The sequence below is a fragment of the Salminus brasiliensis genome, chromosome 2, assembly GCF_030463535.1.
Source record: "Salminus brasiliensis chromosome 2, fSalBra1.hap2, whole genome shotgun sequence".
NCBI lineage: Eukaryota > Metazoa > Chordata > Actinopteri > Characiformes > Bryconidae > Salminus > Salminus brasiliensis.
The window spans coordinates 32,378,318-32,404,532 of record NC_132879.1 but is presented as its reverse complement, the minus strand read 5'-3'; the positions used below and the strand labels follow the sequence as shown (position 1 = coordinate 32,404,532).

General features: G+C 45.2%; 1 protein-coding gene across 4 annotated transcripts; it reads left to right on the top strand.

Annotated features, from left to right (window-relative positions):
- The first annotated feature begins 1,665 nt into the window (after positions 1 to 1,665).
- On the top strand, positions 1,666 to 21,147 carry sin3aa (SIN3 transcription regulator family member Aa). Of its 4 annotated transcripts, none has more exons than XM_072672404.1 (22): positions 1,666 to 1,697; positions 5,888 to 6,097; positions 6,208 to 6,390; positions 6,640 to 6,746; positions 7,223 to 7,240; positions 7,955 to 8,231; positions 8,392 to 8,640; positions 9,011 to 9,163; positions 9,397 to 9,552; positions 11,006 to 11,095; positions 11,209 to 11,327; positions 11,454 to 11,664; positions 11,824 to 11,940; positions 12,708 to 12,946; positions 13,342 to 13,525; positions 13,643 to 14,228; positions 14,522 to 14,691; positions 16,430 to 16,603; positions 16,704 to 16,796; positions 17,122 to 17,216; positions 17,485 to 17,680; positions 18,942 to 21,147. In XM_072672404.1, the coding sequence occupies exons 2-22, from the start codon at positions 5,918 to 5,920 to the stop codon at positions 19,170 to 19,172; spliced, it is 3,828 nt and encodes a 1,275-aa protein (XP_072528505.1). In that variant the 5' UTR covers positions 1,666 to 1,697; positions 5,888 to 5,917; the 3' UTR covers positions 19,173 to 21,147. The 4 variants fall into 4 exon arrangements, with proteins under 4 accessions (XP_072528505.1, XP_072528503.1, XP_072528506.1 ...); XM_072672402.1 differs by having other exon boundaries at positions 7,220 to 7,240; XM_072672403.1 differs by lacking the exon at positions 1,666 to 1,697 and adding an exon at positions 3,431 to 3,971 and having other exon boundaries at positions 7,220 to 7,240.
- Positions 21,148 to 26,215: the final 5,068 nt, after the last annotated feature.

The following is a 26,215-nucleotide window of genomic DNA, read 5'->3' as shown; positions in this document are numbered from 1 at the left end:
TTCAGAAGGCACAATATAAGAGGCCGGTCCCATAGTTCACACCGTGTCACCTAAAGCACTGCTGTGTGTATTTATGGAACTTTTGGTGAGTAGTTTAAAGTTGTACATTTCTCAGACATGCAGTTACTGTAGGCAACAGTACTAGTTGTCTTGAATTATGTTTATCCCACAGTTCAGTGTGATGTTGAGGTTCTAACAGAAATGTCAGGGCAGAACTTTAATACAGTGACAACTGTGTATATACAGTACATATCCACTAAACACGTCTTTAGCACTTTGGGACATGCCAAAATCCTTCCTACTACCTACATAGTGCACTTCTAAAGTCATGAAATACATCCTCCTTCCACCCCATGCAGTGCACTTCATGACTCCTGTATTCTTTACTTCCTACATGGTGCACTTCATATGCGCGATATTCTTTACATCCTGCACAGTGCACGTTATAAGTCCTGTAATACATCTTCCTGACTCCCCATACAATGCACTTCATAACTCCTATTCCTTACTTCCTATACAGTGCACTTTATGGGTGCTGTATTCTTTATGTCCTGCATGGTGCACTTCATAGATCCTGCAATAACCCCCTTACGCCCTACACATTGAACTTCATATGTCCTGCAATACATCCTCCTTACTATTCCACCTCTATTCCGCCTGTCCTACACCACGCACTTCATAGGCTCTCTATTCCACCTGTCCTACACCGTGCACTTCATAGGCTCTCTATTCCGCCTGTCCAACACCGTACACTTCCTAGGCCCTCTATTCCGCCCGTCCTACACCGCGCACTTCATAGGCCCTCTATTCCGCCTGTCCTACACCGCGCACTTCATAGGCCCTCTATTCCGCCTGTCCTACACCGCGCACTTCATAGGCCCTCTATTCCACCTGTCCTACGCCGTGCACTTCATAGGCCCTCTATTCCGCCTGTCCTACGCCGTGCACTTCATAGGCCCTCTATTCTGCCTGTCCTACGCCGTGCACTTCATAGGCTCTCTATTCCGCCTGTCCTACACCGCGCACTTCATAGGTCCTGGATTCTTTATGTTCTATACAGTGCACTTCATGGGTCCTCTAATAATTCATTAAATGTGTCCTCCGCATTTGTCCTATCCATGGTGGTGAACGAACACACACACACACACACACACACACGTGAACCAAGGGCAGTGAGCACACACACACACCCAGAGTAGTGGGCAGCCAACTCCAGCTCCCAGGGAGCAGAGAGGGTAAAGGGCCTAGCTCAATGGACCAACAGTAGCAGCTAGCCCAGAGCTCTGACCGCTGGCCCACCACTGCCCCCATCCACCTGTTCTAGACAGTGCACGCCTTAGGTCCTACAATAAGATCTATCATTGACTTTTTCACGTCAGGTTTTTGATTAACTCTGTGTGCTACAATGTTAACAAACATAAGAGACCTCCCTGTATGGTGCAGTCGTGTATTCTTGATTCAGTCAGTTTGTTACCAAGTACCCAAGAACTGCTGTGTGCAGAGGTCTTCAGTCTTACTGTCTCACTGCACTCCCCTTCAGTTCCACCATCAACGCTGCTGCACACTGAGGATTTTGGCGGGTCGTATTCAAATTGCAATGACGTCGGATGAGGGGCGAGCCAATGGGAAAGGAGAGGGGCGTTCCCAACTATTTTGTTACAAACACGAATCCGGAGTGAGAGGCTTCTTTTTCCTAGGTATGTAACAGCTGGTAAAGAAAACAATAATAACTGCTTCTGATTTGAACCCGTGCTCGTAGTTGATCGCGTCCTAAAGCTAGCAGTCGGAGATCCTCTGCGTGTTTATCTTAGCGCACGAAATGTGGGTGGTTTGCTCGGTAATGCCAAAATTTAAGGAGCTAAGGAGGGCAAAGCTTGCTAGTGAGCACGGAGAAACGTGCGCTCATGCCCATAAAACCTTCACCCGTCTTGTGAAGCTGCTCTGCTGTACGTGTGTGTGTGTGTGTGTGTGTGTGTGTAAGGCGCTTTTCCTCTCGAATCGCACTGTGTAGAAATCCCGGAGCACCGTCTTCTCCGAGCTCCACTCTCTCTCTCTCCCCTCTCGCTCTCTCTCTCTCCTTCCCTCCGTGCGGTCTGCTAGTTAACAGAGGGCTCAGTAGGGGGAGGGAGTTGTGGCGAACGGGTTAGACATTTTCCCCTTAAATGTCGAAGTAAACAAAGAAGGGCTCACTCGATGCTTTCAGGCGCTTCGCTCAGCCGCGAGTCTCCTAATTCAGCGACGCCACATGTCGTCAGTAAGCGGCACTCATGTTTACGCTTCCAGATTTTAGTGCCCATTTTGACTTTGGGACCGATTTAAGGTCGCCATAAAAAAAGGGGGCGATTTCGTTCAGCCCGTGCTCGAACGGCAGCGTTTGGCTCGTACGGGTGTCGTGCGAAATGTGTCTGTAACAAAGCCACACGGTGTCGTTCCTGCTGCGTTACCCGAGTCCAGGCTCTATTGTTCAATGGGAAGTGCGGGACAGAGCAGAAATGCGTGGCGTATTAAAGGGGAACAGACACGGTCGCGCTCGCGGACAAACCTCTACCGCTTCTCGCTCCAGTGTGTGTGTGTGTGTGAGACAGTGCTGCTCCACAGACTCGGCTGTGTCACCGAAAACACGTTTGGGCAGCAACTTTTCGACGATAAGCCTTCTGCTACGTGACGTTAGCTGGATAGCTAACTAACTAACTGCCTGCCTGCCGCACAGTGTTTGTGCTCGAGCTCAGTCAGGACTTATCAGTGCTTATCGAGTCGGTGTTAGCGCTAGCTATATCCGCCCGGTCGGATTGTAGGAGCAGGGGTTCTCGCTGCGGGCTTTCTCCGGACGCCAGTTTGAGATGAAGCTCTGAGCGCAAACATGGTCGTCAGGGCGGTTTGGTCGAGACTGAGTGTGAATTGTTGCTCGGTCGAGGAGCGGAATCCCGGGCAAGTGTTTAACTCCGCCTCTCGTGGGCGAGGGTTTAGTTTAACAGCCCCGCCCCTGGAGGCGTGTCCTCAGGCAACTCCGCGCGCCCCGATTGGCTAGAACCTAAACCGGGGGCGGGGCTGCTGTGTTAAGCGATCTGCATGACGTATGCGACAGCTAAACACTGCCGAGACGAGTCACGTGTGCTGGTAACTTCAGGAAGTTGCCCCGAACTAATTTTATACACGGAGAAGCTTTCAAACACTCGCCTTATTTTAACTTTCCCTGTGTGAATCACTGAGATCTATACACGCTGGGTCACAAACTCACAACATAAGCTAACTCTAGGGCCAAGGACCAGTGGTCTTTATGAGCTTCGTAAGTGTGTGTGTGTGTGTGTGTGTGTTTTTTTTTTTTTTCTCCGCAAAACGTGTTACTAGGAAACCCTAGCAACCAAACAAGTGCTGGACAGCGTGTTTGATTTCGGTGGTTTTCAGATTCGGATCTCGGTTTTCTTTATAATCATACAAACGCGCGAAACGGATAAGACATGCCCGACTTTCCACTAGCGCAGAGTCTTACAATATAGTCTCCGAAAGTCCTCCGTTTCAAACTGTGTGTAGCTTACGTGTGTGAGACGAGTCTGAGTGGCGGGCAGGGGACGAACCTCTTGAGCCTGCCGCTGGTGTGAGTGACGTTGAAATTGGCCAATCAGAGCGGCGTATCCCTCCTTCCCCGCTGCGTCCCTACAGCAGTGACCAATCAGCTCTGCAGTGGGCGGGGACGGAGGAAAAAGCCCCTGTGAGCCACGCCTCTCGACAGCGAACAGAACTGGGGTTGTTTTCAGCTGAGAATTTTTTTCTTTTGCGGTCGCTTTCTCTTGTATTGTGCATTTTAAAAACATTTCACGGACGGAGCGTTTTATTTAGCGCTATGCATTTGTGACCGCCACTGCGCACGCAGTGTTTTAGGGCTGCCGTTGTTTTAAGTTGATTCCTGTTTTGGTGGAAATTCGCGGACAAACCTCAACAACTCGACGAGCTAGCTAAGCTACTGCCAGGAGGTGAGTTTGAACTGTTTGTTCTGGTGGGAAGCAGTACAGAAACCCCCTAGCCAGTGGCGCTCCCAGCACTTTCTCCTTCACTGCTTAAAGCCTTGTGTCTGGGTTCAGTTTTGTGTGTGTGTGTGTGTTTTTTCTCCAGTGAAACATGTCGATGTGTACGTGTGTGTGTGGTGTGGGGTGGGGGGGGGTCTGGGGTTGTGCTCTGCATGTGCATGGTTGGAGTGACTGACGCTGCTGATGGCTAACCGCTAGCTGGCTAGTCAGGCTGCGCTGACATCTGCACTGAAGTTAGCCTGGTGGCTAGCTAGCGGAGTTAGCCTGCTAGCTTCGGGGGCAGAGCGCTTAACACTGTGTAACGTGTAACGTCAGATGTACCTGTAACAGTGCGATTCTGACGACCTAGGGCGGCAGCTGAAATGTGAGCTTGCCTACAGACCCGGGGTCGGCTGGGTGAACGCTCGCGGTGTGTGCAGCCCGTTAGACCGCTGAGTCTGTCCGCCAGGCTGCACTCGATCGCGGGGCTTTAGCACTTAGCCAGGCCTCGGGGCAGGGGGGAGGGGACGGAGCACACACACACACACTAGCGAGCTAACTGTTACTCTCCAATGTAAATAAGAGTTAGCAGACGTCTCTCTGTCCCATATTAGGCCCTCTCGCCACCGGGACTGTTTATTTTCCACCAAAACATTTCTACTAGCCCCTATTGTGTCTGTGCAGCTCAAGCTCAGGCACCAGTGTTTTCAAGTTTCTTTGTCGAAGTGATGGCTTTTGAATCGACCGATCCAGGCGCTCAGGAGCGTTTCTCTGGGTTAAAAACGGAGCGGGTAGCAGCTAAAGCAAGCTGAGAAGACGCACTCGGAGTTATTCGGGTTTGCCGCCTCTGGGCTGTTTATCCACGCGCCGCGCCGCCGAGTGTGGGTTAGCTAAGCTGCGTGCAAACACATGCCTCACAAAACAGTCAGTGGGCTTCCGTGCACGTCCAGAGGACGATATGTGCTTGGGTCGATGGTCAGGTCCTCAATCGAGGAACAAACGCTCTTCATACGTTTCTCAGATGTCCATTTATGTGCTTCGCGAGCCGCCAGCATGTTCCCTCGCTGCCACATGCACGGCGCCCATGGCGGTCTACAGCCAGGGCATCTACTTCAGCCCCCACCAACCAACCAACCAACAAACAAACCCCGGGTGGTATGATCGTTGAAGCCGTGTAGGTAGAGCTGTTTGGCTCGGTGGCGGAGATGCGAGGAGATGCCTCTTAATGTGGGTACAGGGCTGGAGCCGTCCGATGACGTCATAGCCCTGGTCCTGCAGCATGCGCCTGACTGGAGGGAACTCAGCACCAATATTGTGGTGGTGGTGATCTACACCTTTTGCCTTGTGTTGGGCACTACTGTCCTCATGTCAGTTACGCCCCCATATCCAGCATTAAATGAACTTTTTGTCCTGATGTTTTTTATGTCTTTATAAGAAAAGGCAGGTGTTCGTTTTAGGACAAGGTTGATTCACTGTGTGCTGTGATACTGTGGTTCTAGTTGGGCTTTAGTTCAATTCTACTTTTAAATGTCCTCCGTTCCCCATTTGAGTCTTGGTTCCTTTCAAAGGGTTCTTCCTCTCGCTCTGAAAGAGTGTTTTTCACTTGCAACTGTTGCCATTGCCTTGCACATTAGACACGGACCCGGATCTCTCTAAAGGTGCTTTGTGTATCTGTTGTAAAAACACAGTACAAATAAAATTGTATTTAATAGTTAGATGAAATTAAAAACACTATCAGGACATTTGTTGGTTTTGTTTCTATTTTTTTCTATTTTTCTTTTTTCATCCTAAAGACGGTCTGCACTGTTTCTCCACTTTCTGAAAAGGTAAAACGTCCAACCAATCAGTCATTCAGTGTTTTGGCTTTTTTGCCCCTCTTGCAGCTCTTTGTGCCCCCTGAGTATGAGTTCATAATGAAGCGCCGTTTGGAGGATCCGGAGGCGGTCTTTGTGGCGCAGCAGCGCCGGCTCCCGGGAAGCACTGAGGGCTTCCAGCACAGGGTTCTGGCCCCAGCGCCAGCAGTGTACGAGGCTGTGGCTGACAACATGCAGCCCACCACTGGCATTCAATACCCTGTACCCCAGGGATACCAGGTACTAAAACAACATTACTGCCAGACAGTGTTCATTAAATTACAAAATGCCACTGTTATCTATAACGTGTGTGTGTGTGTATGTGTGTGTGGTGTTTTTTTTGTCTTTAGGTTCCCACTGTGGCGCAGAGCTCTGGGAGTCATGGGCATGGTCAGAGTCCCGCTGTACACAGCAGCTCCCACCACCACAGTCCAGCTGTGCAGCCTCATGGTCCTACCCTGGTCCAGGGTCATGCGCACCCACCCAACCCCACTGCCTCTGCACAGGGACAGCAGCAGTTCCAGAGACTCAAGGTGGGAGTTCTGGTCTGCAGAATGTTCAGCTTTAAATACACGAAACCTTGTTGAATAAGCTGCCTCCTCATTCTTTGATAACTTTGTTTTTAAGCAAGCATTTCTCTTTCTGGATTTGTAGCATTTCTGAGCATCGCATATTTTTATAAAATGGAAATCTTGTGTGTCACCTTTTATTTATTTATTACATATTTTTTATTTCTTTCAGTTAAAAAAAATATTTTTTATATATATATATTTTTTGCATAGGTGGAGGATGCACTCTCCTATTTGGACCAAGTAAAGCTGCAATTTGGAAGTCAGCCACAAGTTTACAATGATTTTTTGGACATCATGAAAGAGTTTAAGTCACAGAGGTGAGTTTTCTTTTTTTTCTTTAAGAAAGTTTTTTAAAAAAGTATTTTATGTTTTGAATTTGTTAATGTTGTCTCAAAATACACTCCCATGCACCACTGAATTGGAATCTCTGGTGGTGTCTTCTATTTGGTGGAAGCATTATTCTACATTATCAATAATTTTAATTAAAGAATGGACCGAAATGATTTTCCATTGAAGCACAACATGTATTGTTAAGTACCTTAACAGAAAGCATCCTGCACTCTTAAAAATAAAGGTGCTACAAATGGTTCTTTGAGTGATGTCATGGAAGAACCTATTTGGTTCCATAAAGAACCATGTTTATAAAAGTGATGTGTGAGTGTAAAGAAACTTTACATACAAAAAAGAGTTTTCAGACAACTATTATATTGCAAAACAGATTCTTTACGGAACCAAAATATAGCTTCACCCTAAGTCCTCTTTGTAGCACCTTTTTCTGTGTCCTCCACAGCAGCAACCTGGACAGAAAATGGTAAACAACAGCCTTCACCATCTCTGTGCCAGTAATCTGCCACACTGAACTGCTCCCCGAAGATGCATAATGCACAGGATTTTACCTTTACTAAATTCATTAATCCTCAGCGTATCAAACCACTAATGCTAGTTACTATATTGTTGTAAGGTGAATGACTGAAGAATTTAGCAGCTGTAAATGTATTTCTTTGTTTATTTATTTATGTCACAGTATTACACATTAATTAGCTAATGTACCTGTTTACACATCTGCCTTGTAGAAATTAAAAGTTTAACTAGTATGTCTTACTATGGTATAGTATGGCTTCTTAAAGAACATTTTTATGACGGTCTGATTCGTTCTATTGTATTTAAAAGAAAACTTTATTGAAGCTTAAACTGAGTCAGTACAGTAACAAGACTGTAATAAAGTTGTTATTCCTCAAATGTTTACTTCAGATTGTTTTTTGGAATACAGGCAAGACAAAGCTACAGCTCATCAAATGTATTGGTCATATTAATCCAATGAATCACTAAATGATGGATCGTTAATTAACGAGCAATAAAATTTCTAAGCATTCTGGGTTTTTTTTTTTTTGGGGGGGGGGTTGCCACTCTAGTGCACTGATGCTTTTGCTATGGTTCTATGTGGAAACATGTAGTATATGTAATGTGTGTATTGTCATGTTGTTTATTATTATTATTTTTTTCTGTGTTTTGTGTCTCTCTGTAGCATTGACACACCAGGTGTGATCAGTCGTGTGTCTCAGCTCTTTAAGGGTCACCCTGACCTCATCATGGGCTTCAACACCTTCCTGCCACCCGGATATAAAATTGAGGTGCAGACCAATGACCTGGTGAACGTTACCACGCCTGGTCAGATCCACCATATTACACCTCATGGCATCTCAGTGCAGAATATCCCCCCAACACAGCACCAGAGCCAGTTGGCTGCCCCAGCCTCTAGTGGAGCTGCCCCTCCCCCTACCCAGCCCTCACAAAAAAGCAAGGTAAGACTTACTGCCGGCACCATTTGGCTTCTAGAGTAATAAACTTTACTTTAACTTCAGCTGTTGTGTGTAAGCTTTTTATAAAACATTTGGAGGATTTCGAAGATCGTCTAAGACACCAGAGAAAAAACTTGGTTACTTTGTGTCTTTTCTTCTACAGCCATTGCAGTCTCCTGCATTGACCCCGAGCAGTCAGCCCAATCCGTCCATTCCCCCGTATGCCTCTCCCCGCTCACCTCCTCTTCAGCCCCACACCCCTGTAAGCAGCACCCCTAGTGCCCCCCCTCTGCAAAACAACCAGCCTGTGGAGTTCAACCATGCCATCAACTATGTCAACAAGATCAAGAACCGCTTTCAAGGTCAGCCAGACATCTACAAAGCCTTCCTGGAAATTCTGCATACGTACCAGGTGGGTGTTTTTAGAGAGACTCTCCATATGTCTGCTTTTCTGTAGTTTTTTTTTTTTTTTGATAAACTGCTCTTGAAAGACGTTTTCTCTACTTTCTAGTCTTTGCAAAATTTGTGCATTCAATTACTGCATATTGCAACTGAAGTTGATCTCCCATGAAGATCGTCTCCCCTTGGCCTCACTCCATTGCTTTGAGAAGCTTTCTCTTGTCTTTTTAACAAGTGAGATCAGAGAGAGATACGTCTGTGTAGTTGGTTCAATCTAGCCTTACCAGCTAGTGCTTAGTTATAGCAGTGGTTTTAACTGTTCAGAGTGCACCATGAATGAACAGAGAACAGACTCATTGTTTCTTCCTTTTTTCTATTTGAAGAAGGAGCAGCGTAATGCAAAAGAGGCTGGAGGAAACTACACCCCGGCTCTGACTGAGCAGGAGGTGTATGCCCAAGTGGCACGGCTCTTCAAGAACCAGGAGGACCTGCTCTCTGAATTTGGCCAGTTCCTGCCAGATGCCAACAGCTCTGTGGTGAGGGACTGAAGACTGGACTCACAAGTTCTAGAATATTAGCATTTTTCAAAATAATCGATCATTCTAAAATCAGTTAAGTTAACTGTCACTTTTAAATACGCGCACGCGTGTGTGTGTGTGAGAGAGAGGGTTGGGTGGCTGGTTGGTTGGTTGGAGGTGTGTGTATGTGTGTAAACCACTTGTCTTTAACCAGAAGTGATTCTTCTTCTTCTCCTCTCCACATGCTGTAGCTGCTGGGCAAAACGACAGCAGAGAAAGCAGAATCTGTGCAGAACGATCATGGAAGCACAGTGAAGAAACCACAGCTCAACAACAAGCAGAGGCCAAACCAGAACGGTTGTCAGATCCGCAGACATTCTGCTTCTGGAGCCACTCCACCTGTAAAGGTAATTGACCTGTAATGCAAAGCTTAAACCTCGACTCACTTACCACAAATGAACCATAGTATTTCGTCTACTGTACAATAGGGGTGTAACACAAAGCAGGACACCGTGGTTTGACCAAAATGGATCCCTAGTCCCTCATTAGTATTGTGCTATATAGGGAGGCACTATTTAGTTTATTAAGTAGTGCTAGAAAGACTAGCTAATGAATTCGGACACATCCTCACCATCAACCCGCCCCAGCACCAGTGAGGTGTGTTTACAACTCCATGCTCGTTCTGAAATAAGGTTAGTTAAAGCATTGTGCTGTTCATGGATTGATCTTTGACTGTTATAATGTTTAGCAACCTAAGCCTACTGTTAATGAACTACATTGGGGAAACTATCTGAAATTCAGAGAGTCCAGACTCGTAGCCATCCCCTGTTTAAATGAGCAAATGCTGTTTGCTCAGTTTCGTTCCACTGTCTTAGTAACAAGAGTCTCTCAGTGCATTGAGCTGATGTAGTGAGCTATGCTGTTCACTAGAAATTACAGGTGCATTGTGGGAGATTGTAGTTTAAATTCCACTTTACGATTCAGACTGAGGAAAAATGGCCGATGTACTCAGTAGTGGCCTAAAATGTAAGTAGGGAGCCATTTCGGTCACTCGATTTCTTGTCGTGCAAGTTACAGTTTGTCCCACCTAGTGTCTTATGCGGGGTTCCGGTGGATCCGCAAGTTTCTGACTGTTTACGGAGTCATACAGCCTGTAAACACGAGCGTGCCTTTCTGTATCGTTGCTATGACAGCCTTCAAGCTCTGGCTTGTCTAGCAAGGTACAGCCTGGGCTTCTCATTTTTGTTTTTGTGTTTAGTTTCGCTGAACAATGTAGTGGACCGTAGTAAGACCGACTACTAGAGGTAAAAACAGTGTGTATATTATTTCCAAACTGTCAAGGTTTGGTGCACACAGTCATACAGAGAATGCACAGTACACAGTCTGTAGGTGTGTGTGCAAAGTCTCAAGAGCGTAATGCAGAGCTCAGTTTCACAAGCACAAGTACCAAAGTTCCAAAGTACTTGTTCTAACAGTGTGTCATCAAAAATTTTGCATGTGCGACAAAAAACAGCAGACTTACAGTTACCATAGCCGGACTCGTAAATCCACTGCAAGGCAAATCCAAATAACGTTATGACCAAATAAGTGCTGACAGCTGAAGGTTTTTCAGGTGGGGCTCACTGTTGTAACATTTGACATTTGTGTTAGTCAGTCTTCGTCCACTACGTGGATGCCCACAGCTGCGTCCAACAAACTATGCTGTCCGTACCATGGCAGCAGTTCAGTGCGAATTCATGTACAGTTGCACCCCTAGTGTACAAGCAGATCCGAACGAAAAAGTGTTCTAGTGCATCTTCTTTAAACCAACGCTGAGAAGTGAAGAGTTTGCCCTGTTGATCCAACCTTTTTACCTTCCAGAAAAAGCCCAAGTTACTGAACCTGAAGGACTCTACTGTGGCAGAGGCCAGCAAACACGGAGTTGGCACGGAGTCTTTGTTCTTTGAAAAGGTGAGGGAGACCAATGATAAACCCAAAAATCCACCCTTGCCTGTTTTTGATTACATTTGATTGAATTTAATTTAACTGCACGCTTTAACTCACGCTGTCTAAATCTCTTGTAGGTGCGGAAAGCCTTACGAAGTGCAGAGGCCTACGACAACTTTTTGCGGTGCTTGGTTGTCTTTAACCAGGAAGTGATCTCTCGCGCTGAGTTGGTGCAACTGGTCCTGCCATTTTTGGGGTGAGTGTTTTGACCATTGATTACAAGAAACTGCCCAAGAAACAAAAACGCCTAGCTTTACCTTTCTCCAACAGGTTTGCTCTCGTCCTTGTGTTTAATTAAGCTGAAATGTGTTACATTTTTCAGGAAGTTCCCTGAATTGTTCACCTGGTTTAAGAATTTTCTGGGCTACAAGGAGATCTCCCACCTGGAGAGCTACCCTAAAGAAAGGGCAACAGAGGGCATTGCCATGGAGATAGACTACTCCTCATGCAAGAGGCTGGGCTTCAGTTACAGGGCTCTACCCAAAAGCTACCAGCAGCCAAAATGTACAGGGAGAACTCCACTCTGCAAAGAGGTGAGATTGTGCCTTAGTATGGTCCATTATCATAATAATGAACAGTGAAGTGGATAGTGTGATTCAGTTCTGCTACATCCGAGCCTTGTTTTGTTTTATCTTTAACAAACTATGACTTTATCAAGTGTTTAGTCTAACGTGGTCCCATCTGTCTGCCAGGTGCTGAATGACACATGGGTGTCGTTCCCTTCCTGGTCAGAGGACTCCACCTTTGTCAGCTCTAAGAAGACGCAGTACGAGGAGCATATTTACAGATGTGAGGACGAGCGTTTTGAGGTAAGCCACCTGAAAGCTCAATTCTTTCACATTTGTCTCATTGGCTCTTTTAAGGGAAGACTGTCAGACCCCCGTGCTTGGATCAGTATTAATTTTTGCAGGTGTTTTTTAATTTAGTTTTAGTCACATTTTAGTCATTGTTAGTTTTAGTCTAGTTTTAATTGATTGATTAATTGTTTTCAGAATTTCTAAAATTGTCTAAAATTGAAGTCATGCATTTTTAAGGTTCTAGATGCCATTTATTGCTAACCTTCCTAAATACTTCCTAAAACTTAAACATTTAGTAACATAATAAAATCTGAAATTATGGAATGAAAATGGGCCTTTTCTGCAAATACAATTTCGCAATTATTTAACTTCAAAATGCTGAGAATTTGGTCTAATTAAACAGATCCAGTGCAGTGTGTACATATAGTACGGTTTCAGTGTGACTGAGGTTGAACTTTGCAAAGATAAACTGTTCATATGTAGCCACCGCGATTTTGGAAATGTAATTTTACAGATTTTTAGGACAGTGCTTTAGTTCTAAAGTAGCTTTCATCATTAAAAATAGGTCATCAGCGAATATTTTTTTCACAGTTTGTGTTAGGAACACTGGCTTGGATGTCAGTGGATGTACTGTTGCAGGCCCTGAGCAACCACATGAGTGTGTATTAAAACTCTAATAGGGAGTTATGGGATTTCCTCCAAACAAGCAGAACACATGTTGCTAGTGTAATGTTCATCTTACTCATGTAACTGGTACTGTGGTTTCTTTCCATGCGTAGTTGGACGTGGTTCTGGAAACGAACCTGGCCACTATCCGGGTGCTGGAAACGGTGCAGAAAAAGCTCTCTCGGATGTCCGCTGAGGAGCAGGCCAAATTCCGACTAGACAACACACTGGGTGGCACTTCTGAGATCATCCACCGCAAGGCTATCCAGAGGATATACGGAGACAAGGCCCTGGACATAATCGATGGACTGAAGAAAAATCCTGCTGTCTCCGTCCCCATCGTGCTGAAGAGGTCTGTGTTTTTAAAAAAAAAAAATGCTGAAGCTAAGAGACCTCCTCAGTCAGTGCACTTGTATTTTTTCACTTTCAGTGATTTTATGTTTCACATCAGTCCGTACACATGCACTGTCACTCATATCTGATTTGGTAATACATTTTAGGAAGCACATTCTTACTCAGTGTCCCATTTTGCAGAGAAAAACTTTTTTATTACACCCTTGAGGGAGTTCTGTTGCATCATGTGGCTAGCACACACAAAAGCCTTACGTAAGAAACACACCAGGGCTAAGACACTTACACAATTGTCAGCCAAGTGGAAATACATCCGTCAGGGCCAGTCTGCAAAGCTATCCAAAATCGCAGCTGATCCTAAAAAAGTAAAACATGAAAGTACTGTATGTGTTGTAGGCTAAAGCTGAAGGAGGAAGAGTGGCGAGAAGCACAGCGAGGCTTCAATAAGATCTGGCGCGAGCAGAACGAGAAGTATTACCTGAAGTCCCTGGACCACCAAGGCATCAACTTCAAACAGAATGACACCAAGGTGCTGCGCTCCAAGACCCTCCTCAATGAGATTGAGAGCATTTATGATGAGGTGAGGAGGTCATTTTCAGCTCAGAAATGTAGTGTGAAGCTCTTGAGCAAAGCAGTTTAGCCCGATATGCTCTGGATGCACGGTTTCTAAATAACGTGGGCATTCTTATATGTGCAGCGGCAGGAGCAGGCCTCAGAGGAGAGTGGAACAACGCTTAACGGTCCCCATCTCACCTTCACCTACGAGGACCGGCAGATCCTGGAGGATGCTGCCGCCCTCATCATCCACCACGTGAAACGTCAGACCAGCATCCAGAAAGAGGACAAGTACAAGATCAAGCAGATCATCTACCACTTCATCCCCGACATGCTTTTCTCCCAGCGGGGGGCGCTGTCAGACGCTGAGGAAGAAGACGATGAAGAGGATATGGAGCTGGACGAAGGCGGCTCCAAGAAGCACAACGGTTTGGCAGAGGCGGGCAGTGGCGGAAGCCCCTCCAAGTCCAAACTCCTCTTCAGTAACTCAGCGGCCCAGAAGCTGCGCACGTGTGACGAGGCCTACAACCTGTACTTCGTCAACAACAACTGGTACATCTTCCTGCGGCTGCACCAGACGCTGTGCTCGCGCCTCTTCCGGCTCTACGTCCAGGCCGAGCGGCAGATCGAGGAGGACCTGAGGGAGCGCGACTGGGAGAGGGAGGTGCTCGGGCTCAAACGAGACAAAAACGACAACCCTGCCATCCAGCTGCGGCTGAAGGAGCCCAGTAAGTACAAGTGACCGGGGTGATGATCCCCTTAAGTTAGTTTATTCCTAACACTTAATTTAGACTCAGAGCTGATTCTGTTGTTCTGAGGTGCTGATTATGAATCAGCCTTCTGTTCACAGATCCAACTTTAATCCATGTAAATCCAAATGCACAACTGGCTTCAGATAAGTAGCACTGGCCTTGTTCCACGGCTAACTTTAATTATAGTGGAAGTGTTTTCCTTTTAAGAAGCTGGATTGTGTGAAACCTCTTTTTTTTATGCCCGTCTCCCTCTTCTCTTCGCTCCTCAGTGGACATTGACGTAGAAGACTACTACTCAGCTTTCCTGGAGATGGTGCGCAACCTGCTGGATGGAAACATGGAAGCGTCTCAGTATGAGGACTCTCTGAGAGAAATGTTCACTATCCACGCCTATATTGCCTTCACCATGGACAAACTCATCCAGAGTATTGTCAGGCAGGTCTGTGATCCAGTTCTCTCTCTCTCTCGCTTTCTCAGTGAAATAGATAACGCAGAGGTGCAACCCCTGTACACTGTTCAAGGAACTGCTTCTTGCTCTCTGTTTGGCTTTTGAATTAGTTTCTAAAGCCGTTCTTTGATTGTGTACCATTGGTCATTCTGACCTCCAGCAGCTGGTTCGTCTGTCATGATCAAGCAGAGCGAGAGACTAACTTTGCATGTGCTTTCCCATTTCCTAGTGGACTGTAACACAACTTTTCTCCGCTGAACAAAACCATCACTGCTCTTTTCTGCTCTGTGGTGGTGAAAGTAGTTATACTAAGATACTAGGGCTATCAGAATAAAGTTTGAAATTTGAATGGCTGTCAAATTCAGTGGAACAACTTCATGTTTGAATGTAGACGTCCAGTGTTATGCGCTATGCCCAGTTAAGCAAACACGACAGCTACTAAGAAGAAGCTGCATTTCAGCTTTAATTCAGCATTTAAAGAAGCATGATTTGAAAATGTGCATTTTTCCAATGGGTTCCTCCAACAGTTGGGAAGTGTAATTTGTGCTTTTGGCCACCCCTAAAGGTCATAGATAGACATAGAGATACAGGACCGTCATCTTAAAGCTAATGAAACATGTGGACTGAGGCAGTAGAGTAATATTACTGGATTTTACACAAATGAGAGTCCGGTTGGGATCCCACTTCACCAGCTCACTTCACCATAGTGCAGTTAGCAGTGAGCCGAGCGTACAGTAGCAACGATAGAGACGCAGTTCTCCCTTTTGCAAGGCAGTGGAGCATTGAAATGATTTTGAAGCTGTTCTTTTAAGAGACCAGTGCTACATAATGTTGCCTTTTCATTTTTCAGAAATGTTTTAAAACCCCAGGCAGCTACTTCAGCAGCTCAGCCATCTGAGTGTAATGAAATGTTTACTTGTAACAGTAACTGGTAGCAATGTCTGCTGCAATCAGATGCGTCAGCACTTCAGATTAAGCACTGTGAATGACAGTCATATTTAATCACGTCATATTTATATACATATAATCTGCAAGTTTAGTCGTCTCAGAAGAGTATATTGTTGCTATCACGCAAAAACTCAAAAACACTCTTGATGAATGGACCAATTGAAACACTTCAGGACCACTTCTTTCAGAATCTTTTTACATCGACTTCCATCAAAAGGTTTGAAGGGTTGTTGTTTTAGCGATAGAAGGTTTTTGCATGACAATGATATTCAACTTAATTTATCTCTTTAGCTAAGCAGTGCTTCTGTGGTCATCTGCACCGCTTCACACAGCTACTCACTGTTTCTGTGACCTGGAGCACGGCATCACTGGTTTGGAGGCTTTCATGGAAAAGTTTTTTGAAAATCTGTAAAAATAAGCCTGTGTACCTTTTTTAGACAATCATCTCCCGCCTCCAGGCTGAGAAGAGCTGGATTGTAAACACTGTGTGCTTTTAGATTTAGACACAACACTGCCTTAGAAAAATGCTGCATGCTGTTTATCTTCATGAAGAAAAATAATAATGGAATAAATGAGTAGATTTTAAATATTTTTGAATATTTGACAAACAAGCAAGTGGGATTTGCATTCATTTCTGAGACCGGTTGACCCTAGTAGGTGATAAATACATACAAATCAGAAAGCTGGGTTTTGGTGACTGTCTGAATGTCTGCAAAACCGAGGGATATAGAAGTGTTCAGGACTTGTTTTGAAGGTTTTCTTTGTGCTCTCCTCTCCACAGCTGCAGCACATAGTGAGTGATGAGATCTGCGTGCAGGTGACCGATCTCTATCTGTCCGAGAGCAGTAGCTGTGCTACAGGCGGAACACTCGCGACTCAGACTTCCAGAGCCACAGCTGAAGCAGCCTACCAGCGCAAAGCAGAGCAGCTCATGTCCGATGAGAACTGCTTCAAAGTAGGACTTTGCTCTCTTCTGATCCCCTCTATTGGATTACATGTTTGCTTTGGTGCAGTCCATCCATTTCCCATTGTTTACCTCTGTCCCTCCTGTGTAGCTGATGTTCGTGAAGAGCCGGGGGAACGTGCAGCTGACTATTGAGCTGCTGGACACAGAAGAGGAGAACTCGGATGAGCCGGTGGAGGCAGAGGTGAGTTGTAACCTCACTCTCACCATCAACCCACTTAGTTTTAGAGCCTTGGAGCCCATTTCATGCGTAGATCTTTGCCTAGGTATATAACGACAATTACATGGGAGGCAGTTAATTGTGAACACAAATCCTTGACCTTGTGTTAAAATATATTGATAAATGGACCAATAGAAATGCTCCATAATAAATCTTTTTATATTGCCTTCCATTGTAGGTAAAGGTAAAGTCGCCGTTTTGTAGATCTGTATGTTTTTGTTTGACCCTGATTGCTGTTTTGATGAATAAACCAGTATCAGGCTTTAATAGTATTGAACTGTGTTTTCAGCGCTGGTCAGACTATGTGGGCCGGTATCTTACTCCTGATGTGACGTCTCCAGAACTAAGAGAACACCTCGCACAGAAGCCTGTTTTCCTGCCAAGGTAATACTCCACCTCTTCATCGTTCCCCAGGGTTCCCATAACGACCTTTTACAAGTTTTTATTGATGGTAAATTTGATGCAAAACCAGAGATTAGTGGTCTTAGCAGAGTGATAGATTTTGATATGTTGATTTGATGACAGACAACATGTCATTGCATATAACTGTAGTTTTCACTGGCACACGTTTTAAAGAGATCAAGCTTCTGGCACTACTTCGATTTCATCTTAAAGATTGTATGACCCTTTCTCTCTCTGCGCACTGCTACAGAAACCTGCGACGAATCAGGAAGTGCCAGCGGGGACGGGAGCAACAGGAGAAAGAGGTGAAGGAAGGAGGGAAGAAGGAGAATACGGAGAACATGAAAATGGAATGCATGTTCAAGCTCAACTCTTACAAAATGGTGTACGTGTTTAAGTCTGAGGACTACATGTACAGACGCACAGCACTGCTACGAGCTCATCAGGTAAACCCTTGTGCTTAGCAAGCTGGTCCCACCTGCTGCTAAGAGTGCTCTGTGATTTGGTACCAGTTTCCCCAAAGCATCTCATTTTATAACTGGGATAGAGAGTGTTCAGTGTGATGTTCACGTCACCAATCATCTCTGTGCTAAGATGCTTTCGGGAAACCCAGCCTCTGTTTATGTGGACTTTATCCAAGACAGTGTTGGTGTGTAATGCTTAAGTGACATTAAGTGCTCTCATGCATGCACTCATTGACTGGCAGTCATGTGTAAAAGACAGGGCACCCCTGATCAAATAACATTTTGTTAATTGCACGTCCTCTACAGAGACACACTTCTGAACATTTTATTCAGGATTTCAAGTTGTTCTTTGATTTGTAAATAGTACATTTGTGACTTTGGTTGGGGTGACAAATGCTGAGAGGCAGTTTTGCAAGCATATTTACAACCCTGTTATTTTGCCTCAGAATAGAACACTTATTTTCTGTCAGGGTGGGCTTAGTGGGAAAGGGACAAAAAGATAAGCTCTGCTTTTATTGGCTGGTTTACATCACTGAAATGGCCCGCAACAGCATAGCATAGCACAGCACAGCCTAGGCTAGCTTAGCGTAGTTGTAACAAGAACAACCAGAAATGCAAACACGTTGACCTCTTTTCTGGGTCCTCGCAGTGTCCAGTGTGCTGTTTGCTACCTGATGATTTTTTAGCAGGTCAAATGGTTTAGCTTTCAGCCTTTGTAGCCACTCCAGAGGCTTCCACACATAGTGTTGCAGTCTTTTGGCATGGATGTACAGCTTGCTCTGGTTAGCTTACCACTAGCTTTTAGCATTCAACCACCCATTCTCCTTTCTTAGGTGCGCTTAGTGTTAGTTTAGTTTTGCTAGTGGGCTGGGTGTAGGTAAATTTAACAAGTCAGGACTTTTCATTGCAGTGAAAAGGCAAACAGAGGTTTATGGAATGTCACTTCCCTGTTCTGTCATTATTACTCTCATTTTTAAATTATGCCAAGAAATAAAATACAGATTTATATTCTAGGATTCCTTTAATGTACTAATGTACTAATTTAACATGTTAGAAAAATATAAATGGCATACATATACATTTTATGAAATTGGTGCAGAGGTGTATGTGAAAATCCTGTTTATTTTTGTGTCTTGTAGAGGATTTGCAAACGTATTCAGTGTAATGTCTGTGCACTATTGTTTTACTTACAGTCTAAGTAAATAATCAGTATGTAACATGTGTGTGTGTGTGTGTCTGCCAGTCCCACGAGCGGGTGAGCACGCGGCTGCACCAGCGCTTCCAGGCCTGGGTGGACGGCTGGGTGAAGGAGCACGTCACTAGAGAAATGGCCACTGACACAACCAAGTGGCTGATGGGAGAGGATCGCGAAGGGTTCATCCCCTGCAAGACGACCTGTCACCACGAGACACTCCACTTCAGGAACATCAACAAGTACAGAGTCAATTACAACAGCAGCTACAAAACTCCGTGACCACCCCCACCACCAGGCAGCACGCAGGGGGAGGGGGTTCTCGGTTATGGGAGAAGGCAGTAGAGATAGTGGGCAGGGAAGGAAAGAGGACTTATCAACAACTTTCTAAGGATGACATGACAGCGCAAAGCTAAGCCTCAGAGCTCTCATGTCACACCAGTGGCGGCTGGCGTACGTCTCGGTTTTTAACAGCGTTTTTAGCTGTACCTGTGCCCGCATATCCCTCAGTGCCAAACCACGGGAGGAAAGACCCGTTCATCAAACAATCAGCACAGTCCACACAGTCCATGCGCGAGCCCAGACTAATCTAGAACCAGCCACGATTCTGGAGTCCTCGGCTCTGTAAAGCCATGATAGACGGCAAACAGCACAGAATACTGATGGGCTAGGCTGTGGTGAAGAAGTTTGATAGGGCAGGTTAACAGGCATTAATGTATTACTGTATGTACAGGTCATAAGGCTGTGTAATAAGGTGAGAACATGACCTCACCTTTACCTGGATGCCAGCTTTGGTTTTATAGTCCCTTTCAGTGAATGGGCACTATTGGTTTAGAGTTGTTTTGGGGTTGGTTTTTTTTTTTTCTTTTCTTTTCTTTTTTTAGGGAGGGGGGGATCCAAGAATGGACCAGCTTTTCAAGAACGGAACAGTAGCAGTAAACTAGCATTCTTGTTTTGGGATAAGTGCACTTAACTTTGCATGGAGTTATCCAGCTAAAGTATAGGAAATTCGAGCGGCACCATCATTGAAGATAAGCTAAACTAATTTCCCGTTCTTAAGTCCAACGAACAAACTCTTAAGAGTACAATCTTTTTATTTCAAAGCAAAAACAAACAAAAAAAACTACAACAAAAGAGAAACCTTCAGCAGAAGAGACAGCAATAAAGATCTCGGACCTGTATCCCACAGTACTGTGGAGTGTACAACAGAAAGCACTGATGCGTTCAACAGAAGAATGAATGAGCTTCCAGACGCTCTCGCACTCTGTATAAATGTATATGTTTTGAATGTCAGAACGTGACATGACCACAGTTTGTGCTGGCCGCCCTGGCTTAAAGCCTTACAAAGTTGCTGGCAAAGCCCAATGCCAATACACCAGCTAGTGAGCGCACACACTCACACACACACATACACAAGCGCAAACATGCCTGATCATTAACAAACAATGAACTATCCATACACACATACACAGAACACAGTTCACTATTTGTAAATAAACTGTACATATTTCCAGACCTTTTTTTTATGACAGAGACCTGTGTTGTTGTGCTAGTGAAACTTTACAGGCTTACTGTGGACTTTAGAGAGAACAGACGGCTAAAGTTAGTGCGGGAGGGAGGGGAGGATGAACACATGCAAGACGACAAGTTTATTACAGTTTTTACCAAAGGGAGTTGATTATAATGATAGCTGTTTCTTTCCTTTTCCTTTCTCTCTTTCTTTCTTTCTACTTTGTGTGTTTACTGTTTTTTGTTTGTATTTTTTCCTCTTTTTTGTCTTTTTTAATAGTAAAACATTGTTAATTTTGGAAAAGTAGAAATGTATCCAGGTTCTTGTTTTTGAAAAGTTTTTATAAGAAAAGAAAAAAAAAACAAACAAACAAAAGACAAAGGCGTTTTAATTTTTTGACGTTTGGATTGGGCTCATTTCAGCACACTTTGATCACTGCCCGTTTGGATATGCATCCAGTTCTGTAGTCTGAACACTGAGGAAGCCACTCGGTCAAACTCACACTGTCCTCGGCTAGCCGAGAAGGCCCGCGAATGTAATGTGTCTCGTTCGTTGTGTGAGGGGTTTTCTTCTTCACCCTGGATAGATTTCTGCTGGACAAGAATATGAATATATATATAAATATATATATAGATATATACATTTTAAAAATGAAAGTCACAAAGCATGTCTTTTTTTCTGTGGATCATCATAGCCCCTTTATTTCAATATTATTTAAGAAAATAATAAAATGACATTTGTAGCAGATTTGGAGCACTTTTTTTATTCCCCCCCTCTCCCCATTAAACTTCCTGTCTGAGCTCTGTCGACCTCTGCTTTGCTACCAGCCAGACTTTCACTTTTTTGCTTTGGTCAAAAGGGGGAGCCAGACCTTTCCTTGCAGCTTGTGGTTTTAGGGATCCCGTCGTTGCGTGCTAAAGTATACGTTGCCTGCCCATCAGTATTTCTGAGCTGTGCTGCAGTGCAGTGCAACATGAACCAATTGAACCACATCCCCATGCTTTTTTTTTTTTCTGTTCCCCGTTTCCCCTCTTATATAACAGTGAGAATAACGAGAGTCCAACACTACAGTCATGTCTCTTTTTTTTTTTTTTTTTCTTGTAACATCTTGTATCAAGTATGTTTAACATATTCTGTGTCAATTTCAAGATAAATGTGTAGTATCGCTCCAAACTATCTTTCCCAATTAACTTTGGTCCCAATGTGCAGATCCTTTCTACCTATTAGAAAAGGTAAGCGTGTGCTTCATCAGCAGTGTGGAGTCTGCTGCAATCTGGGAGCGGTCACCCTGCCTAAATCATGCTGCTTTTTCGACCGTCAGTCCAAACCTGTGCGATAAAGAAGCCTGAACTAACGTCCAAGCAAGTGTCTGCACGACATGACTTCCGACTGCCCGCCTGTCTCGCTCCGTACCTCCGTCTCTAGCTGCCTTCATAAAGGCACTTGGCAGACTGCATGTGTGACAGAGGGTGTAAGCTCGCTCCGGCTGCCTGACAGTGATATCTAGGTCACTATTTTATTCCATATGGAGTCCGTCAGCGCCCTGCTGCAATTAAGTTGATATGAAAAGCGATAACCTTTGGTGAGGAGCACAGCTCATGCTATTCGTTCCGCTCACTGGATCAGTTCAACTGAAGGCGCGCGTGTTGAAGGGCTGTCCTTATTCGAAGTCTGGGCGAAGAAAATGACGGATGTTAAAACCGTTACAAAACAAGTCGACATATGTCCCCTCAGTGTGAAGTGGACTGTAGCACGGTAGAGTGGCGAACACGGGAAACAAAGAGCCGTCGGGATTTCTGGCCATCTCTAAAGGGAGGAGAGGATCTAAGAAAAAGCAGGGTTGAACAATTTTGCAGTCTCGTCATATTTCTTGGGTGGGCCGTGTCTTAACTCTGTGATGCATAAAAAGATGTGTCTGTATGGAGCAGATGGGATGGTTTTGGACAGGTGAGAGACGGTTCTCTCCTGTTGCCCAGTCAGGAGTGACCCAGATGGGTGGGGGGCCGTGCCTGACGAGCACTCGGGCTGACAGGTGCGTCTCCTGCCGGGAGAGCTAACGAGGGGGTTATTCTCTGGCAGAGCGGATCACTGAAGGCCTTCTGCATGGTTAGGCCTGGCTCTTCACCGACTGTGTCCCCCGAACTCCACCCCAGCTTAATCAGCAGCTAATCCTCAGCAGTATGCTGGGCTGCTCTCACTCCTGGCAGAGGGAGTCGTGGAGGATGCACTTTGTCACCTCTGGGCCAGACAGGTGATTGGAGCTATTACGAGGCTTGTCAGCACCAAGAGGGTCGAGACTGCTGTGTGGATTGGAAATCAGAGACCAGACATCAAGTAATTGATTACTCAAATATCTTTACAATTGCTTGAATATCTTTTTTTATGGCAAGGTGCCTGCTGCTCCTAGCCTTCAGCCTTCTGGAATTCAGTAAGTATAGGTTAATCCCAGATCTCTTGAAGCGAATAACAGCACTGCGATACGTGGCGGCGGCTCAGCGGAAATGTGAAAGTTGAAGATTAGCTACTTTTAAAGTCTTTCTTTAATTGAACTGTGGATGAGGATTTCTACATTCTCTCGAGAGTAACAGTAATTCTTTAAGTTAGGAGGGAAGTTTCAGTGTGTCCCCTTGCCACCTTAATTATAATATATATTTTTTTATTGTCATTATGAAGGATAGAGGGCAGAGCCGAAGTAGACCAGCCTTGGCAGTGCCACTTAACTCAGCCATCCACACTAATACACACACCAGACATAGCTAGCATGGGAATTCCTGCCACACCGCAGCATTTAGGCCTGCGAAACGACATGCTGAAAGGACTGCCTTATATATTATTGCTTCCTGGCAGCCATGCAGCATGATGACCGAATTGCCCTCCGTGTTTACAGCTTTCATGCTTGTGGCTTTATGGAGGGTTCATGAGGGGCAATGCGTTTCCCCATTGTGGTCAAACAGAGTCAGGAGTTGTTCTGAGGTCTGTGGAGAAACGCTCCTTCCCACTGCAGTACACCAAGCATGGCAGTGCCATTCAACTCCGCCATCCACTTTAATACACACACAACAGACGTAGCAAGCATGTCTTTACAGTTACCGTATGTAGCAGTGTTTCTCAACCCTGGTCCTGAAGGCACAGCATACCTGATTCGACCACTCTGCTCATTAACAGCTCCTTTCAGAGTTTGCAGGGAGTTATCAGAGTTTGTTCCTCCTCTCCAAGCCTCTTATTACTTACTGTGCATATAAAGGGGGGCAAGAAGATGGCAGCCTCTCTCTCTGTGCCCGAGTTTGCCAGCCCACTTCCGTTCAGTCGTCTGGTCTTTTCAAACCGCCATAGTCTAGCGCCAGGAAACAGTGGTGCAGCATTTTCAGCTGATGCTAGCTGTTTCTCTGCTTTTCAAGCATCTAGCTGTCACTCACATTTCCAGTAGGACTGAAGGCATGTCCCTCTGGAACGCCAGTTCATTCCCAGCATGAGGATGAAAAGGAAAGCAGCTCATCCCAGGTGCCCCAGTTGATTGCTCAGTCCATTGAATTCGGCATTTGGCCTTTCTCTCCCGAGCTCTGATGTCATTCCTGTACATCATGGGCCAGTTTAGCCTAAGTGATCATAGCTCATGTATGCAATGGCCTTGTTTGGAGCTTCAGGGTGCCCTCAAAAGGCCCTCGATGCATATAAGACCTAGCATGGCGAATCCAGAGCTGCTGACAGAGGGCCCAGTGTTCCAGTGCTTCCCCCTTCTCCCTTCTCCCTATGCACCACCGTGCCACAACAATGACTTTATTCAGCAGAGCAGGAGAACGGCAGGGCCTGGCCTCATCAGTGGGAGTGTGTGTGGGAGCGAAGGAGTTTTGGGGAGGGAGAGGGGTGTGTGTATTGGGACGCACCCAGGGGGAAACTCATTCTTTTAGTTGGGTATCGGGTCAGAAAGCATGGCAACGGTGGTGTGGGCTAATGGGAACGTCTGCCACGCCACAGTGTTCAGGCCTGCAAAGCGACATGTTGAAAAGACCTGCCTTATAGCTCCCTGGCAGCCATGCAGCATGAAGACTGATTTGCCCTCCTTTTGCCTTAAGTTAAGTTTGCTTAGGCATGGATTTTGCACGATGCTGTGTGTGAAGAATGTCGTACCATGCGGAAATCAGTCTGCCGCGGCCTTGATGTGAATAGCCCTTTCCAACCTTATCTCAAAGATGCGGGATATGGTTGAGTTCAGGGGACAACAGATGCAACTCACCCTAGGAAACATACTCCTTCACTTAAAGCAACATTATGTAGCATTTTTCTTTTTTACCTGAATATAACAGCTTCAAAAATCATGTTGATGCTCCACTGACCTTAAATAGTCCCTGGGCTCAGCCTGCTCCGAACTGCCCTAGATATCTTTGGAGAAGAGGGTAGGAGGACGCTTGTGAGAACTGCATAATGCTGCGTAACCAGAGTTAGCTCTGTATTACTCTACGGTCTCAGTCCACATGCTTCTTTCACTTTCAGTACCTCTCAGCTTGTCCAGAAATGCATGTCCTTCAGGGGTGGCTCAAAGCACAAAGTACACTTCCAACAGGTAGGGGGAGCTCAGGAGCAAGAAATTGCAAAAATGGAAATATAAAATTGTGTAAATTAATCTCCCCACAGTTTGGCATGCATGTTGGCCATGTATTTACCACCCAAGGTTAATAATAATAGTGTGGAGTACAGTTTTACTGCTGCTTTAGCCTTTCACATGTTTATTCAAGCCATACTCAGACGTTTGTATCTTCTATTCCAACGCAAGACAAACTGAAAGTGCATTCTCCTCATCTCGCCTGTCACAGAAACCACAAGTATCATAGAAGGTTCCCGCCAGTCATGCATTTTGCTCTGCCTTACCATAAGAAACATGTTGTAAGTCTAATAGTCAGCTAATAGCTATTTTCCCCCCAGAGACTGTCCAATTCCAGCCAGAACGTTTGGAAAAGGGAGTCCAAACAGGAAAGATTGTGGCTTTAAGCCAAATGCGCAAGGAGAGCTCTTTAACATGAAGGAGCCGTTATGTCAATTCCTATTCCAAAGTCTGAATATTTTTTATTCATTAAAAGAAATTAAACATTCTTTTCACAGCTCTTTAAATGGGTGTAATTGCATTATTATGCTATGATATCATTGTATCAGTGTCATAAAAGGGTCTTCAAATGACCTACTTTTGGAGTGGATTATAAAGTAACCAGTCTCCGTATCTGTGTTAGGATGAATCCTGCACAAAATCTCCATCGCTGTGTAACAAAGCTATAGACTCGCCATGAAACTTTGGACCAGCGAGTTCATTAGACCACAAAGAGAAAATGTCAAGCAAGACTTTTAAGATTTATTAGAAAGGAATGTCCGGATGTCACACCCTTGTCGTCTCTGGCAGAAGAGACAGTATATTTTTCCTTCTGTCACACAGATTTGAGAATGTGTGGTAGTTTGGTTTGTGGCTCTTTGTTTCTTTGTGGTAAAGCTCAGTTCAGGGTCTCACACACACACACACACACTAATCCACAGTTGCAGCAGAGCTGTCACTCACACTCACTTCTCCGAACGAGGCTAATGGAAAGAGATGGAGGTGGTGAGAGGCGACAGGGTGAGGAGCCGAGGGGTTTCGGGTAGGAGAATGTTTGTGCGGTTTCTTGGCTGTGACTCAGGGATGTTGGGGCTCCTCTGGTTTTCCGGCAGGCTCCCACTGTGCATGATGTTTCATAAGTGAGAGGGATGAGAGCACTGCCACTTCCCCGGGTTGCCTCATTCTGCAGCTTTGATCTAATTCCAGCCGCAGTCCTTGTCATATGCCAAACTCCCG